Source organism: Rhincodon typus, chromosome 45 (assembly GCF_021869965.1).
Source record: "Rhincodon typus isolate 14 chromosome 45, sRhiTyp1.1, whole genome shotgun sequence".
Lineage (NCBI taxonomy): Eukaryota > Metazoa > Chordata > Chondrichthyes > Orectolobiformes > Rhincodontidae > Rhincodon > Rhincodon typus.
This window is the reverse complement of record NC_063376.1, coordinates 2470671-2488891: the sequence shown is the minus strand read 5'-3', so window position 1 is coordinate 2488891 and position 18221 is coordinate 2470671. Positions and strand designations below refer to the sequence as shown.

The 18221-nt window shown below is 47.4% G+C and overlaps 2 protein-coding genes across 4 annotated transcripts in view; both read left to right on the top strand.

Moving 5' to 3' along the window:
• Nucleotides 1-8641, top strand: part of wrap53 (WD repeat containing, antisense to TP53) — a 30398-nt gene extending 21757 nt beyond the window's left edge. For all 3 annotated transcript variants that reach the window (XM_048620113.1, XM_048620114.1, XM_048620112.1), the window contains 3 exons: nucleotides 1698-1801; nucleotides 2826-2969; nucleotides 3948-8641. In XM_048620113.1, the coding sequence (XP_048476070.1) occupies nucleotides 1698-1801; nucleotides 2826-2969; nucleotides 3948-4176 (477 nt within the window). In that variant the 3' untranslated portion in view covers nucleotides 4177-8641. The remainder of the gene's footprint in view (nucleotides 1-1697; nucleotides 1802-2825; nucleotides 2970-3947) is intronic.
• A 3498-nt stretch (nucleotides 8642-12139) lies between these two features.
• The window catches only part of LOC109914027 (schwannomin-interacting protein 1-like), a 6958-nt gene continuing 876 nt past the window's right edge, over nucleotides 12140-18221 (top strand). The window contains exons 1-3 of the mRNA XM_048620020.1: nucleotides 12140-12338; nucleotides 15276-15731; nucleotides 17754-17845. Of these exons, the coding sequence (XP_048475977.1) occupies nucleotides 15291-15731; nucleotides 17754-17845 (533 nt within the window). The 5' untranslated portion in view covers nucleotides 12140-12338; nucleotides 15276-15290. The remainder of the gene's footprint in view (nucleotides 12339-15275; nucleotides 15732-17753; nucleotides 17846-18221) is intronic.

The window sequence follows — 18221 nt, the reverse complement described above, 5'->3', positions numbered from 1 at the left end:
TCTCTCCCCTCCTGTCTCTCTCTCTCTTCTCCTCTCTCTCTCTCCCCCTCCTTCTCTCTCTCTCCCCCTCCTTCTCTCTCTCTTCTCCTCCTCCTTTCTCTGTCTTCTCCTTCTTTCTCTGTCTTCTCCTTCTTCTCCCTCTCTCTTCTCCTCCTCCTCTCTCTCCTCCTCCTCTCTCTCTCCTCCTCCTCTCTCTCTCCTCCTTCTCTCTGTCTCCTCCTTCTATCTCTCTCTCTCCCTTCCTTCTCTCCCTCTCTCTCTCTCCCTCTCTCCCTCTCTCTCTTCCCCCCCATCCCACCATCGAATTCACCATCCATAGTCATTTCAGTCCTAGCAGCCCTCTTTGGAAAGCGCACATTGGAATTAAACGTTCAGTATGTCTGTTAGTAATCTGAGGTTGTGATCCCACGGTCATGATACTAGTGCGGAAGTCATGCTAATCCCCACAACAGGCAATTTTGATTCTGTGTATAAAAATTCAGGAAAGGTGTCATGACCTTGGTAAAGGTGCAGTTCAAATTTACCAGAATGGTGTCAGGGACAGAGAATGTGGGGAGACTGCAGCAACTGAGATTGTTCTGCTTGGCAAAGAGAAGGTTAAGGGAAGACTTAATTGGGGTATTCAAAAATTCAGCTTTGATGAGATTGAATAAGAAGAAATTGTCTTCACTGGCAGTGGGAAAGTAAATTGAGGATGCAGATTTATAATAATTGCCAAGGTAAAGGTAACATTGCTATACCTGTACCAGATCCATAGAGCTATTCTCTCATTAGAGAGAGAAAGAGATGGTTGGCTACGGTCTTTTTCCCACGGTAGGGGAGTCCAAAACTAGAGGTCATAGGTATAAAGTGAGAAGGGAAAGATTTAAAAGGGACCTGAGGGGTAACTTTTTCACGCAGAGGGTGGTGTGTGTATGGAATGAGCTGCCAGAGGCAGTGGTGGAGGCTAGTACATTTACAACATTTAAGCAGTATCTGGATGGCTATGTGAATAAGAAGGGTTACAGTGATATGGGCCAAATGCTGGCAAATGGGACTAGATTAATTTAGGATATCTGGTCAGCATGGGCGAATTGGACTGAAGGATCTGTTTCCGCGCCATTCAGTTTTGACTGGTGGCAGTTTAACCTAAGGGTCACCACACCTCAGGGAGGGGAGAGAGGTTAAGATAGAGAGTCCTTCATGGTAACCTCAACCAGTGTGGGAATTGAACCCATGCTGTTCGCACCACTCTATGCCATAAGCCAGCCATCCAGCCAACTGAGCTAAAGAAACAGTGAAGGAAATTAGAGTATTTTTTAACACTGTGAGTTGTTGTAATCTGGAACACACTTCTGAAAGCAGATCTGATAGATACTTTTAAGTGAAAGTTGGATTGACCCTTCTAAAGGTAAGTTTTTGTAAGCCTATGGGAGAAAAGAGAAAGGGAATGGGATTAATGGGAAAAACTGTGTCACAGGGCCAGCATAGGCACTATGGGCTGAATGATCTCCTCTGCTTTATGGTGCTTTGGTCCTGGAGTGTGATTGGGGAGCCATCTGTTTTATATCACACCCTGATACCACTTTCTATCCCTGCAGTCGACTTGCTAGACTCCCTGAGTACTGTTCCTTATTTACGATTCACTACCCTGAACTTGGTCCCGTTTCCCACAGCCCTTTTTCAAAGTACTCTTTTTTTTCTCATGTTTCCTTAAGGATCCCGAAATCCTGTGCTGGGACCTACGCCAGCCTGGCAAAGTGCTGTTCTCCATGGTCCGCTCAGCGACGACTAATCAGAGGATGTATTTTGATCTGGATATGTGAGTAATTCTTTAAATCTTTCTTTGTGAGTTGTTCATGGTCAGTTAGTGACCGTAAGAGTTTGGTTTTCGATACGATGTTTATGGCCAGTGCTGTGGCTAGGCTGCAAGCCCCCACTGATCAGCCAGTGGGATGGATGGGATTTGGACCAGCAGATGTGCTCCAGATTGCCCCCTGGTGAACAGTCTTGTACTACATTGTGACCATTGACAGTAACATTGAGTGTTGACATGGCAATTTACAATGGTGAAAGTTATCAGGCAAAGCTGGCTCAGGTTCCACTCCAGACTCCTGAGTACATGACCTGTGCTGCCATTCCCAAGTATTGTAGGAATACTGCATGGGGGATGTTTGAACAGGTTGAACCGAAACTGGTTGACATTGAGAAGAATGATTATTGATGCATTTAAGATTCTGGGGGGGAGGAGGAGACAGAAAGGACTGCTGATGCTGGAAGGTAGATGCTGGAAAAGCACAGCAGGTCGGAGGGTTCCAGCCCGAAAGTTGACTTTCTTGCTCCTCAAGTCCTGACCTACTGTGCTTTTCCAGCTCGGCATTTTTTGATTCTTGGGAGGAGTGGGACAGGGTTGATGCAGTAGATGTTGGGAAGATATTTGCCCCTTTTGGCGGAACTAGATCTACGAGGCACAATTTCAAAATTAGGTGTCTGTCTCTTAAGACTGAGATGAGTTTTTTTTTTCTGAGGATCGTTAGTCTTTGGAATACTTTTCCTTAGTGAGTGGTAGAGGCTGGGTGACTTATATGTTCAAGGCTGATTGGGGCCAAATAAGAAAGTGGGATTGATTCCACAGTCAGATCAGCCATGATCTTAAATGTGGACATGCAAACAAAATCTCTCAAAGCTCTTTTCAGACAAGACAGGGCAGTTCTCCCCATATTGTCCTGGCCAATATTTATCCTTTAACTAACCCTCTAAGGCCAATCTGATCATTATCACCTGAATGCTTGTGTGACCTTGCTGTGCAAAGAATTGACAGCTCTGTTTCCTCTCTCTCTCCGCAGTTATGGGCGCTATGTAGTCAGCGGGAATACTGAGGGAACGGTTTCTGTGTGGGACACCACGTTAACACCGACAGAGGGGCCGGACCCTGTCCTCAATCCCATTCTTCAATTTCACACTCAGCAGGACTGCGTTAACGGGATCAGGTAAGCTGCACTATTTACTCAGTGGAAGCTGTTTGTGAGGTGCGGTGGTGGTGCTGAGAGGGGGTACCTGGAGAGTGAGAGAGAGAGAGGGGTGCGCAGCATTCCCAGTCGGGGTTTAAAAAGAAGATCCGAAGCTAAGATCCTGAGCAAAGTTGACAGGTTGAGATTTGTTTAGTTGTTAGCAAACTGTCCAGGGAGCCACTGAAGTTTTATTTTTGCCGAGTTAAACTCATGTATTTCCTTCCTATCATTCAAGACAGTCAGCTTCCACCATCTGTGACACCACGAACTTTCTTCCCTGTTTCAGCTCATCTGCAGCTGAAAGCCCCATCCATGTCTTGGTCACCTCAAGGCTTGAATTGTCCAATATGTTCATAACCAGCCTTTCAACTGTCTGAAAATTTGAGCTTACCTGCGACTGTCCACTTCCTAATTTGCACCCTGTCCTATTTCCCACCAATCTTGTACTCACTGACCTACACTCGCTGTCAGTCTAGCAATCCGATACAAAAGTTCTGATCCTTGTTGTAAAATCTCTTAGTGGCCTCATCTCTCCCTAGCTCTGTCCTTTTCCAGTCTGAAGGCCTTCCAAGGTCTCTGACCCCTCTCATTTTGATCTTCTGCACATCCCTTATTTCAATGGCTCCACCATTGACAGCCATCCTTAAGTTGCCTGGGCTGTGAGCTCTGGAATTCCCTTCCTAAATCCCTCCACCTCTTCTCCATCTCTTTCCTCCTTTAAGACCCATTTTAAAACCTACCTTTTGGGCAAAGCTGTTGGTCGCCTGTCCTGACATTGTCTCAAGTGGCTCAGTTTCGGTTTGGTTAGCACTGCAGTGAATTATGTTAGTCGGGATGGTTTGAAATGCGCCCTTTAAGTTATTGTGTTATTGTAGGCGCTGGCAGTCTCAGCAATATTCTACTGTTTGCCTCACACGTTGAACCTCTGACCCCCAGTTGTTTGCACCCCCTTCGCAGCCTGCACCCACACATGAACCTGCTGGCCACTACCTCAGGGCAGCGCAAGTTCCCGGAACCTGCTGAGAGCGAGGATGAGGGCAATGAGATCCTGATGACCCACCGCAACATCAGGGCTGAGAACTCCTTGAAGCTATGGCTTTGCTCCCAGCGGCCTGCCCCAGCAACCCAGGCCAGCAGCCTGGGAAGTGGTTCACAAAGCAAGGGCTCTGTCTTGGAGCTGGACTGACCCAGTGCTGCCTTACATGGATTGAGGTTAGGCTGGAGCATCTGCGTATTGCGACAAAATAAAATCGGGCCCGGTTGAATGAGGTAACGTTACTTTCCTTGTGTTAGTTTTTTTTAGGTCTGGGAGATTGACCTATCCTCCGCTCTCTGAAGGCTTCTTGCTTGAGTTACAAGTTGTCTTTCACTCATTCCAAGAGATGAGGGAAAGGCTGCCCTCTGTTTACTTTCAGGGTCTCTTGGGCTTTGGGAGTGGCAGAAATGTTAATGCCATTGGGCAGAGAGGAGAGAACGATGATGATTTGAAATTGTGCTGTAGATCGTCACTAAAGCAAGCAGTGTGACCCAGGCTGCCACAGCATGGGGAGTGTTTGATGGGGACAGTGTCTGGGAAGCTTTACTGTGTATCACACCGTGCCATCCCTGCCCAAGGGGTATTTGATGGGCACAGTGTAGAGGCAGCTTTACTCTGTAGCTACCCCTGTGCTGTCTCTGTCTTAGGCATGTTTGATGGGAGACAGTGAAGAGGGAGCTTTGCTGTGTATCTAACCCTGTGCTGTACCTGCCCTGGGAGTGTCTGTTGGGACAGTATGGAGTCTGGCTGATCAGTTTTCCAGTCTCTGTATACATTCCTGCTGCCAAGCACAATATTTTCAGAAAGCTTTGAGAGTAAGAGGGTCAGTGACCTTTGGATGATGGATTTATCGTCCAACCTCACCGGGGAATCAATGGATGAAGTTGTACATTAGATGAAATGTCAGTGAGAGGAGGCCAGAGGAGTGCCGTTTGCAGCAGTTACTTCGAATACTTAGCAGAGGATGCCCAGCTTCTCAAGGAATCACCCTCAGCAGCTATGCTGAACTGAATTGATCCCCACATCTCCCCCACTCTCATCCCCTCCAATTAAATGCTGATATCTGGAAAAGACAACAGTGCAGCCGAGAGGCTGGATGGGTTATCGTTTCAAACAGAGTCCTCCTGCGGTGGAACCTGATCATTACACGTTCCTTTTAAATACTGGGCAGCTCTTTAATGTTCTCTGTATCTTTTACCTCGTTTCAGTTCAGCGCTGGGCTTTGTTGAATGGACAGGCAGACAATGCAGTGGCCAGCTGCACCCTGAGGACCAGTTTGAGTGACATGCAATGGGAGAAGCCATGGGGATTGCCCTGTAGGATTTCTGAATTGAAAGGGATAAACTGGGGCTGTGTTTAAGATCTCTTGCACTCTGCAGACAGCAGGGAGCAGAGGGAAGGATTCAAGCCCAACAGGTTTTTACACTCCACCCTTTCTTTATCTCACTGATCACCCTATTCCTCTGTTCCTTGTAGGATTATCCTCCTTTCCTTTATATCCATTGATGCTATTCATCTCAGCCACTCCCTGCATTAGCAAATTCTCCATTTTCTCCCCTCCCTAGGTAATTTCTCCTGATTTTTTTTATTGGATAAGAATATTAGGAAAAGGAGCAGGAACAGGGTGTAGTACAGGTGGTGTCTCTTTTGCTGTGCTGGTCCCAGGCCGAATTCATTGGCTGGAGATTGAGGATGCTCCTACTCACTTCTACCAGCCTCCAGGAACTCAGACTTCATCTCGCACAAACAAAACAAAAAGCAGGAATATTCACCAGACTTTATTAGTTAGGGTGAGAATTAGGAGCAGGAGGAAACTGTTGGGCCCTTTGAGCCTGCGCTGTCACTCAGTTAGATCATGGCTGATGTAACTGTGACCGTCACTCCATTTTTCTGTCATTTCTCCCCCTCACATCCCCTAAATAAGCCCTAACTCCGTTGTGATTCAAGAGTCTGTCTGATTCAGTGTCACATACGTTCAGTGACCCAATCTCTACTGGCCTTTGGGGAAGAGAATCCCAAAGACTTACAACCTCTAAGAGTGGGGAAACCCCTTATTTTGAAACTGACCCACGATGGGAAATGTCCTTTCACCATCTCTTCGCTGGGCAGCACGGTGGCTCAGTGGTTAGTGCTACTACCTCACAGTACCAGGGACCCGGGTTTGATTCCAGCCTTGGCAGACTGTCTGTGTGGTGTTTACACATTTTCCTCATGTCTGTGTGGGTTTCCTCCGAGTGCCCTGGTTTCCTCCAAAGATGTGCAGGTTAGGTGGATTTGCCTTGGGAAATGCAGGGTTACAGGGATGTGGTGGGTCTGGGTGGGATGCTGTTCGGAGGGTCAGTGTGGACTTGATGGGCCGCATGGCCTGCTTCCACACTGTAGTGATTCGGTGATTTATCCCTCAAGCCCCGTCAGCATCTTATGTCTCAAAAAGATCACCTCTCATTCTTCTAAACTCCAACTCAGCTTTTCCTCCTAGGCCAAATTCCTTTATCCCAGGAATTGGCCAAGTGAACCTTCCCTGAACTGTCTGTTTATTTAATTTTACAGCCATTGTCTTGTTTGGGGTCTTCATTTACACGTGAAAGTATCTCCCCTCTGTTCATAGTTGTATGGTTTTAAAAGCTTAAACTGGGCACTTTGCCTTGGTGTAAGCACAAGGCTACTTGCTGTAGAGTGGTGTACATCATTTCACAAGTGACCTATTCACAGAAGCACGGAACTGAAAAACACCGACCGGCGCCAGAGGTTTACATGCAGTTTGAATAAAGTTACTCTGTTTATATTTTTGTGGGTTTTTTTTAAAACCAGCTTCTATGGTGAGCGATTCACCTTGTTTTCCATTGCCTACAAATCCACAAAAGGCCGACATTCCCTCTAATCAAGGGGCACTCCTGTGGACACATTAAATTTCCCCTCCAATAGCATGGGAATGTTTTGATAATTTTGAGGAATGGATCATATTCTGCAACTCTGGGTCTTTTGCTTTTTTCAAAACAACACACCACAGGAATTGGCTACAAGGGCGATGACGTTTTGCAGTTGGCCTGTGCAGGGAGACCTCGGAGCTCTGCTTCCAGAAACAACATTGGTTGAAGTCACGGCCAGGGAGCTGAGCTTGGGGCTGAGATTTAATTGACTGCAGATGGGGCTCCTTCTTTGACAGGGGTCCTGTAACCAGCAGCTGCAGACAGCAAGGCAGGGATCCTGGGCTCTTTTCAATAACCATCAGTTCTAGCTTACTGGGGCCTGAACAGGGCCAAATCTAACCAGCCTTTAGAACAGCTCACTTCGGCTGTGGCTCATAACAAGTTATTAGAGTTGCTGGCCTCCCTCACCATTGCTCTTCACAGTCTTCTGAGGTCAAACTGGAGCTTAGATCAGACCTAGTCCTCCAGGGAACGGCGCGAGGTCTCACTGAGCTTGGGGCCAGGAAGCGACACAATTGATCCAGTCTTCCTGACTTCCATTTCCATCCAACCCTCAAGAGTGTGTAGGGGACGGCCCTAGGGAGCAGAGGGCAAGTTGGAGGAGGCACAGTGGGTGGGTTTAGGAGCAGAGAGGCTGGAGTTACAGATTGCCCACTGCCAGGCAGTAGTGGAAAGGTGCAGCATTAATAACAGACAAGGATATTGAGGACAGTATTGAGAACTCTTTTCCAATGCATTGGTCCCAAATTGTACAAATGGACGATTGGATAAGCTGCACATATAGGCAGCCCCTATTGGAACTGGGTTGGTTCACATACAGTTAGGAGGGACGTTTTCTATCCCCACAGAGATCTCTTCGTTCTCGATCTGTTGAATAAGTTGTGTGGAGTTTTATCCGTTTCAGAAATGTACTATTTTTAATATTAAAAAGAAGTCTGTTATCACTGGAGTGAATTCTTTGTCATGCCTGTCCTACCTACTTGCTCCCAGTGGTGTCCTTAAAGTGACAAAGTGATGGGCATTTTCCACACGATTGCAGAAATCTGTGCCATTGTGGCCAAACTCCTTTGCCTTCCCACCCATGTGTTAAAGGCAACCTGTAGTCTTGCACCAAGAGATTGGGGTGAGAGCAAGTGTAGAGCATTGATCTGACCTGGTGGCACAGAGTCCTCTCCTTGTGGGTGGGAAATGGGCATCCACCTTGTCTGGATGCCCGTTGCCAGTGTGCATGGGGTCGGGCTTTAGCTTGTTTCCTACCATCGCCCAAGAAACAGCCGGTTTAGTAGGCCCATTCTGTTTTGTCACTGCTCTGCTTGGTTGAGTTGGGAGGGGGAGAGTTGCTGTACGAGGATAGGGGAAAGGAATGGAAATATCTCTCACTTGGGGCAATAATGGCAAGCCTGGAAACGTAAACATAAATCTAGAAAAACTAACAGTCTGTTCAGGGGTGACCTAGACTGACTATCTCACACTGATATTGATGAGGTGGTTCCCCTCATCCACTTTAACTGAGCTTGTTAACTGTTTATAGCATGTGCTGGGGATTTCAGTCAGGAGTCTTCCTGTATCTTAATATCTTAGTATTTTAATACCTATGGCATGTTGCCTGGGGATGTTTGGAAAGAGTTTGATTTTTGTACAGTTTTATATGTCATGAATTAAAAAAAAAAAATTTGCAGATCAAATTTAGCATGGGTATTTCTTTGCTTATTTGTATTATCCTCCACTGGCTGCATTTTGCTGGAGGAATTCACTATTAATTGTTTGGCCTTGAGTTCTGTCTTGTCCCCTTTGTGGGAAAGTATGGTGCCAGATGAGACCAATCAACCTGTTTGTGCCTGTGCTAGTCCTGTGAAGTTGTGCTTCTCTTCCACTCCACCTTCCAGCCTTTTGTCAGTGACCCTGCAAGTTTCTCATGTTCAAGACCAGCTTTTGGTCACCTATCCCTAATATTTTCTTATCCTTTTTTGTGAGCTTGCCTGTGGTATGTGTCATGATATCAATACAGGAATGGTCAGTTATCAGGGTGACAAGTGATGAGCAATGAATTAAATGTTATTCTGAAAGCACCTAGACAAAGTATTGTGTAGAATCACTGTCAGCCACAGAACTGGGACTGTCAAATCCAGCTTCATCCCAAAAGCTGACTGAACACATTCTTGCAGTGAGTATGAGACACCATCTCGTGGCCAGCAAGGGTGAGTGCAAAGGCAGGATTTCAGCCAACAATAAGTTGCGTTTATTTAGCATCGTGAACCAATCCAACCGTCCCACAGTGTTTCACAAGACCGACTATCAAATAAAATTCATCACGCTGCCACAAAGCGAGATATTAGGACAGACTCCGTTGAAGAGGTAGGTTTTAAAGAGATCATCGAAGGAATTTGGGTCCTTCATGCAATATCAGTTGTGAAGTGAAGGGAGAGAGAAGATGCAGGAGGCCACAGTTGGACCAGCTCAAAGATCTCGGTTTTGGATATGCAAGTCTGGCTTCTCTAGTCAGTGACACAGCTTGCACTGAGAGATAAAGCAAGCTACTGATATAAGTCAGCTCGTTGTCTTTTGTACAAGAGACGGGATAGGCTCCTCCTGTTTCTGCTAAATAAATTTCCTCTTGGTCTTGCACCTTGCTACCAAATTGTACCTAATTCCCACTGCACCACCATTTCTACTAGCCAACTTCAATTCCCATGCTCCCATATTCTGTAACTCCCTAACCGTTTTTTTCTTTTGTCACCCCTCTCTCATCCTTCAGGAATTCTGGAAAGACTGCACTTTAAATAGGCTCTTACCACATCCTAAAGTGATTTCAAAAGTCCAGTCATTGCTTAGTTAGGCAAGGTGCCAGAAACAGTAAATGATCTGTTTTGGATGTGATTAATCGAAGTGGGGGGTGCGGTGGGTGGAGGTGTACGAACCATGACCCATGGATTTCAGTCAGCGAGAAGGAGATGCTGAGCAGACAGGCCGCCTTGGTTGAACATCTTGTTCTAAAAGACGGTATCTCAGACAGCACAGCACTCCCTTGGTTGTGTCGTGGGAATGTTGGTCTTAATTCTGCCTTGTGGGATCATAACCGATGGACTCCCAGGTGCTGCCACTCTGCATTGGTCGTGGAGAGTGTGAATGTTTAAGATGATGGATGGGGTGCCAATCCAGGGTTGTATTGTATTGGATGGTGCTGAGCTTTTTGAATGATGTGTGGAGAGTATCCTTTCACATTTGTGACCTGTGCCTTATAAAAGGTGGACACCACAGTCTCATTTCCCTTAAAGTGATGAAGCCTGACCTGACTGAACAATCTTGCAAGGTTAGCAATGGGTTCGGAATGTGTCCAGTCCATGACTGTCCACTTTTCCTCTGGTCTTGTCTATGCCCAAGTATTCTTTTTTAATCCCTACAGTATGGCCCAACAAGTCCACACCAACTCTCAGAGCATCCCACCCAGACCCAACCCCCTATAACCCACCTAATCTACGCATCCCTGAACACTGCAGGCAATTTAGCATGGCCAATCCACCCTAATCTGCACACCTTTGGACTGTGGGAGGAAACTGGAGCACCCAGAGGAAACCCACGCAGACACTGGGAGAATGTGCAAACTCTACACAGATAGTCGCCCAAGGGTGGAATCGAATCCGGGTCCCTGGCGCTGTGAGGCAGCAGTGCTAATCACTGAGCCACTGTGAGGGAAGCATGTGATGGACAGTGGACACCGCCAAGATATTGAGTCACTGTCAAATACTATTGTGAATTCCAGTTATAAATACCTATCATGGGTTGATTATTCCAACAGTCCCAGGCTGGCATTCTACCATTCATGATTTTGACCTTGCTCTGTATCCTAACCTACATCGAAGCTGCTTCAAACTTTGGTCTGTCCTCTAACCTAGAAGTCATTCTTCATCTTTGAAATGCCTCTGTGGCCGTGTATCAGCATCTTATCTCTACATTACTTCAGCCCCATTACACTCACAGATTTCTGCATTCCTCCAATCCTGGCCTCTTGGGGAAACCCTCAATTTCCCCCATCATTGGTGAAGGCTGTACCTTCAGCTGTTTGGCACCCCAGGCTCTGGAATTCCCCGTGTAAATCTCTCTGCTTACCTCTGCTCTACTCCTTCAGGGCTGTTTTAAATCTACCTTTTTTCCCCCCTCTGGAGCATCGGAGGTTGAGGGATGACCTTATAGAGACTTATAAAATCATGAGGGGTGTAGATAAGGTAAATAGCCAGAGTTTTTTTTCCCTAAGGTGGGGGAGTTCAAAGCTAGGGGGCATATTTTTAAGGTGAGAGGATAAAGATTTAAAAAGCACATGTGGGGCAACTTTTTTTAAACAGAGTGGATCATGTGTGGAATGAACTTCCAGAGGAAGTACAGTTAAAACGTTTAAAAAACATTTGGATAAGTACGTGAATTGGAAAGGTCTGGATGGATGTGGGCCAAATGTAGGCAGATGGGACTAGTTTAGTTTGGGAGCATGGCATGGATTAGTTATAGAGTCATAGAGACATACAGCACCGAAACAGGCCCCTTGGTCCAACTTGTCCATGCACCAGATATTCTAAATAAATCTAGTCTCATTTCCCAGCATTTGACCCATATCCCTCTAAACCCTTCCTATTCATATACCCATCTAGATGCCTTTTAAATGTTGTAATTATACCAGCCTCCACCACTTCCACTGGCAGCTCATTCCATACACACCCCTTAGGTCCCTTTTAATTCTTTCCCTTCTCACCTTAAACCTATGCCCCTCTAGCTTTGGACTGTCCTACAATGGGAATAAGACCTTGGCTCCATGCCGCTTATGATTTTATAAACTTCTATAAGGTCACCCCTCAGCCTCCGATGCTCCAGGGAAAATGGCCCCAGCCTATTCAGCCTCTCCCTGTAGCTCAAACCTCCAACCCTGGCAACATCCTTGTAAATCTTTTCTGAACCCTTTCAAGTTTCATTGGACCGAAGACTCGGTCTCCATGCTATATGACGAGCTCTGTCGAACGTTTCGGTGGTGCCCCCATCTCCACCTTGTGTATCTGTTAGCATTCCTGCATTGGGAATGTTACATTTGCAGGCCTGATCTTCCACTGGATTTACCCTGGGAGAAGTCTTGATTGATAGGTCAGTTTATCAGATCCCAGTTATTGCTGGAGGTGGAGAGAAAGTGACAGTTCCCTGACTCTGCAGTGAACTGGGAGGAGTTAACAAGCAAGGAAAAGTTGGAAAGGAACTTCAAGCGTCAGTCTGATTTCATAAGTTTAAGAGGAAGGGGATCCAGGAGTGAGTTGGCTGCTCTGCGTTGGGCCGGTCTACAGTTTTTGATAGGATTCGGGTCTGGAGCAGACACTGACAACAGGATTGAAAACCACGTCTCTTTAGGTGAGTTTCATGCCTCGGGAATTGGACGGGGAAGGGGCAGAAAAAGAATCCTCAGATTTGAAGACCCGGAAGTTGCAAAAGACCGAACGAAATTTCACTTTGCGCCAGGAATGCGTTTGTGTAAATATCTTAAACAACGCGAACAGTGAGATTTCCTGCCCCATGAAGGAGCTGGCTCGATTTCAGTTCTCCTGGAAACTGAATGGTATTCAGTGAAAAGTCAAGCGTTTTAAAACCACTTCACGTTTCAGTAGTGCCAACCCAGGAGGGGGTTTGTTTTTATATATATGGGTGGAGGGACTTTATTTTCTGTGTTAAAGCAAGCCGTCACCACCCCCCCCCCCACCTCAAATTCCTCCAGTTCTCAAGAGGCTGGGATCAAGTCCCTGTGTGACCTGCCCATTGAAATTCCTCGCATGTTCCCCCACCTCTCTGTCTTCGCTCCCAAACTGAGCTGTTTGCAAACTCATCCTGTGGCATCTGTCCTCTTAAACAGCCAGGCACTTCCAGTTATGACCCATGTGGGTGCACACGCCCTGGGCCAGTGCCCAGGGAGTGCCACACTGTCAGAGGTGCCACCCCTCAGATGAAGCCCATCCCGCCCTCTGTGCACACCCCCTCGAGTCATAGAGAGGCACAGCATGGAAACAGACCCTTCGGTCCAACTCGCCTATGCTGACCAGATACCCTAAATTAATCTAGTCCCATTTGCCAGCATTTGGCCCATATGCCTGTAAACCCTTCCTTATTCATGTACTCATCCAGATACCTTTTAAATGTTATAATTGGACCGGCCTCCACCACTTCCTCTGGCAGCTCATTCCATACACACACATATACCCTCTGTGCGAAAAGGTTGCCCCTTAGGTCCCTTTTAAATCTTTCCCCTCTCACCTTAAACCTATGCCCCTCTAGTTTTGGACTCCCCAATCCTGGGGAAAAGACCTTGACTGTTTACCCTATCCATGCCCCTCATGATTTTATAAACCTCTATAAGGTCCCCCCCTCAGCCTCCAACGCTCCAGGGAAAATAGCCCCAGCCTATTCAGCCTCTCCCTGTAGTTCAAACCCTCCAACCCCAGCAACATCCTTGTAAATCTTTTCTGAACCCTTTCAAGTTTAACAACATCTTTCCTATAGCAGGGAGACCAGAATTACACTCAGTTTTCCAATAGTGGCCCTAACCAATGTCCTGTACAACTGCAACATGACCCTCCCAACTCCTATACTCAATGCACTCACCGATAAAGGCAAGTTTGCCCTGAAGAGGAAGTGGTGAGTGGGGGAGAGTTTGGTAATGCTGGGTGTGCTCCCTATTTTCCTGGGGTCAACAATTATCCCTCGAATCAATATCCAGTGGAAATCCAATCACCTTAATTCCTCACCACTGATTGCAGGAGCTTGCTGTGTGCAAATTGGGTGTTGCATTTTCCATGTCCTGATAGTGACCTACTGACAGCCAGGTGCTTTGAGGGTAGCGGAAGGTGCTATACAAATGCCAGTGCTTATCGCAACCTGTTTAGGTTGAAACGTCCCACCTCCACAGCCTCACTCGAGATGTAAGATTCTGCTCCTTATTTCTGGTTTTCAAACGTTGGAGGCCCTTATTTCTCTGTTGTCTGCCTGGTCAAAGCATTTTAAAGGCTATGATCAGATCACTGCTTAATCTTCTGTAATCAAGGGAATACAAGCCAAGTGTCTGTGCTCTGCCTGTGTCGTTTAACCGTTGTAGCACCAGTCCATCTGACCTCTGACGTCTTTTCGATTTCGAGAACCCATTTCTCCCTGAGAGCAGCTGGTACTTGATTTTGTTCAAGATATTTCTTTTTTCGCTCGTGGTCTAACGTCCTTTAGACCCATGATGTTCTGACCAAGTGATCCCTTTGACCTCCTCCAGTCCAGACACCTTCCTAGACATGTATCGTCTTCCAGGCTCATAGCCCCAGTTTTGAGCAATGTACTGCTGTATCAGCTCTGAACGCTAAACTCTGGAAGCAAACTTTTCCATTCTCTCTGTCTCTCTCTTCCTTTAAGACACGTCTTAAAATTGACCACTTTGTCAGTAGAAGCAGAAGTAGGTCCTTCAACCCATCAAATCTGCTCCGCCATTCAATGAGATCATGGCTGACTTGATAATCTTCAATTCCAGTTTCCTATCTGCTGTCCCAAATATTTCCTTACATAGCTCAGAAATTTTTTTTTGTTGTTTAGTTCATAAAATCCCTACAGTGCAGGTAGAGGCCATGCAGCCAATTGATTTCTCAACAACCCTCCGAACAGCATCCCTCCCCCTTTCCCTATCCCCATAATCCCACATTTAGCATGGCCAATACACCTACCCTGCACATCTTTGGACTGGGGAGGAAACCGGAGCACCCGGAGGAAACCCACGCAGACATGGAGAGGACGTGCAAACTCCACACAGACAGTAACCTGAGGATGGAATCGAACCTGGGTCCCTGGCGCTGTGAGGCAGCAGTGCTAACCACTGAGCCACCGTACCAGAGGGCAGTTAAGAATCAAGCCCATTGCTGTGGGGCTGGAGTCACATGTAGGCCAAAGCGGGTAAGGACAATTTGATTTCCTTCCCTGAAGGGCATTAGGGAACCCAGATAGATTTTTACAACATTCGGTTTCTTGTCATTGGGACGAGATTTCAATTCCAAATTTAGCACATGGCACAGAAACAGGCCCTTCGGCCTACCATGTCTATACTGGCCACCAAACGACACCAGTCCCATTTACCTGCACTTGGTCCATACACCCCATCTTTTTAAGTGCTGAAACGTTTGATTTGATTGAATTTAAATTCAATTAGTTGCCAATGTGCGATTTGAACAGATGTCCCCAGAACATTAACCTGTTGGCTATAATTCCTTTGACATGGCCTCTGTCTAATTGGATGTTCTTCTCTCTCCTTCCTTTTTTTTTTAAAAGGTGTAGAACTATGGTATGGATTCGGGAGGTGAACTCTTCAGTTCCGTGATAGCGCGGCAGGATTCCGGTAGGTTCCTGGTGGCGGGGCAGAAGCCCCTGGCCAGATTGGGATCCAGCTCCTCTGACGATGAGGGCTTTCAGGATTGTGAGCTGAAAACGCCCGAGGGTCAGGCCCAGGATGGCCCGAGCGTCCTGGCAGCGGGAGAGGGTGGCGGGCGTAGCCCGATGGGCAACCCATCGGGGCATGGGTCCCGAGCGGCACCGTCAGCCAAGCCGTTTGGGACCCCTCCCCTGACAATGTGCACCTCTCTGCCAGAGGCAGCGGCGAGCGAGCTGCCCATCATGAACTGGGAGACCCTGGAGAGTCACATCGCCGGGCTCCAGCTACAGGAAGACGAGAGGCAACAGGCACGAGAGCGGAACCGCAAAGCAGGCACCGCTGCCGGAGAAGGGTCGGTGAGTGTGCCCATCACCCGCTGGTTGGGGTACGGTGGGCGGGTGAGGTGGGGGCTGGGGGGATGGCTAGTTCATCCATTTGTTGCCCTTGATGCCTGGGAGCCAAGAGACCATTGGCTCCCCAACAGACAACGCTAGTAACGTGTTTCTGCAAGAAGACAGATTTCCAGTCTCCTGGGGTCATCGGGAAGAACAGGGAATGGCTGGGGAAGCCCAAGCTTAATCTATGCCGACTGGCAGAACAAGTTGAAAGGGTTGGATGTTCTATCCCTATGGCTGTTTTTTATTTGTGTGGAGAGTTAATATCCAAAAGCACTTCTATTCTTCAGAAGCTACAGTTGCCATTCGTAGCTATCCTGGGCCTATTTCTCCGTGTGGTGCTAGCATGGGCTGAATGGCCTGCTTCTGTGCTTTGAAAGGTTCTATCCCTCTTCGCGTGCCCCTTCAGCATCTCCTTGTTGCTTGGAAACCTCCATCCCTTCTGAGGAAGGGTCACTCAACCTGCAACATTAACTCTGATTTTTCTCCACAGTTTCTGCCAGACCCGCTGAGCTTTTCCAGCAATTCCTATTTTTGTAACCTCCATCCCCGTTGTCATTTCATCTCTCCCCGAAAAACCCCCAGCCCCTCCCACCTCCCTTCAACTTTTGGAAAACTGCATTCAGTTCTGGTCTCTCTGGTGTAGGAAAGGTGTTGTGAAACTTGAAAGGGTTCAGAAAAAATTGACAAGGATGTCGCTGGGTTGGAGGGTTTGAGCTACAGGGAGAGGCTGAATAGGCTGGGGCTATCTTCTCTGGAGCGTCAGAGGCTGAGGGGTGACTTTATAGAGGTTTATAAAATCATGAAGAGCATGGATAGGGTGAATAGCCAAGGTCTTTTCCCCAGGGTAGGGGAGTCCAAAACTCGAGGGCATAGGTTTAAGGTGAGAGGGGAAAGATTTAATTTGGATGTAAGGGGTAACTTTTTCACACAGAGGGTGGTGCGTGTATGGAATGGGAAGTGGTGGAGGCTGGTACAGTTACAACATTTAAAAGGCATCTGGATGGGTACATGAATAGGAAGGGTTTAGAGGGATATGGGCCAAACGCTGGCAAATGAGATTAGATTAATTTAGGATATCTGGTTGGTAAGGACGAGTTGGACCGAAGGGTCTGCTTCCGTGCTGTATGACTCTACGGCCCATCTGATCAAGACCCTGTTGTACTCTGAGATAACCTTCTCCCCTGTCCTCTACACCTCCAATTTTGGTGTCATCTGCAAACGTACTAACCAAACCTCCTATGTTCACATCCAAATTGTTTATACAAATGACACAGAAGATTCTGATGTGTCAGGGGTGCTTAATAGGATAAATGCTAAGTGGTTCTTTCCCCTCGTGAATGAGTCTAGGGGACGTAGTTAGGAAATAAAGGAATGTCCTACTGAAGATGGAGATGAGGGGGGAGTTTCTTCTCTCTGGGGATCGTTAAGGGTTGGAATTCTGTCCTCTAGAGAGCAGCGGAGGCTGAATCACCGAACGTACTCAAGGCTGAGTTAGATTTTTGATTGAGAACAGAGACAAAGGTCATGGGAAAGTAGAGTTAAGGCCACAATCAGATTGGGTGTCATGATGAAATGGGCGAGAAGTGTTTTCTCAAAACAGCGAGGGGGGAGGATCCGGAACGTGCCACATGACAGTGTAGGACGGAGGCTCAATCGAGGCTTTCCAAAAGAGATCATTTGTCAAGGAGGAGTGTGTGCAGCGTTACAGGGGAAAGGTGGGGTTGGGTGTGAGGGGAGCTGCACTTGCAGAGAACCAGCACAGCCACAAAAGGCTGAATGGCCTCCTTCTGTGCTGTAACCGTTCCCTGACCCACCTGTCGGGTCTGGGCTGAGGTACAGACTGTGGAATGCCTTACCTGTGTGTTCTTATTTGTGGGTTTTTGAGCGGGTGATGTAAGTGTGAATCTAACTGGGAGGACAGAGCTGAGGAGTGCACCAGAGAGTATTGCATTCACAGTTTAATACCTTTTTATATTCCAGCCACTGGGCAGAAGGAAAATGGAGAGATTCAGTTCCTGGGAGAGAGAGGGCAGCAGCAGTTGGCAAATGACGAACTTTCACTGCACCACGAGGTAGGGGCAGGGCATGTGAGCTGGTCATTATTTTCTCTTAACTGAGCCTGGCCCGAATGCAAAGCCAATAGTTTCTGGCCCGACTGAACAGAAACAGTTTTCGAGGCCTGTGTATCATGGCACGAGGCAGCTCTGCTCAGTGTGTAGTTCACACGTTCGCCTTCACAATCTCTCCACCTCCATCTCTCTCTCTCTCGCCTTAGAGTCAAAAATATTGGAACTCTCAGAGACTTGAGAGTGAAATTCCAGAAAGCAATCCCTCTGCAGCACCCTGGGAGCACTGAAGCTCCAAACCCAGAGAGGGGTGCGGCTGTCCCTCAGCACTGACCCTCCGACAGTGCCCGCTCCCTCGGCACTGACCCTCTGACAGTGCGGC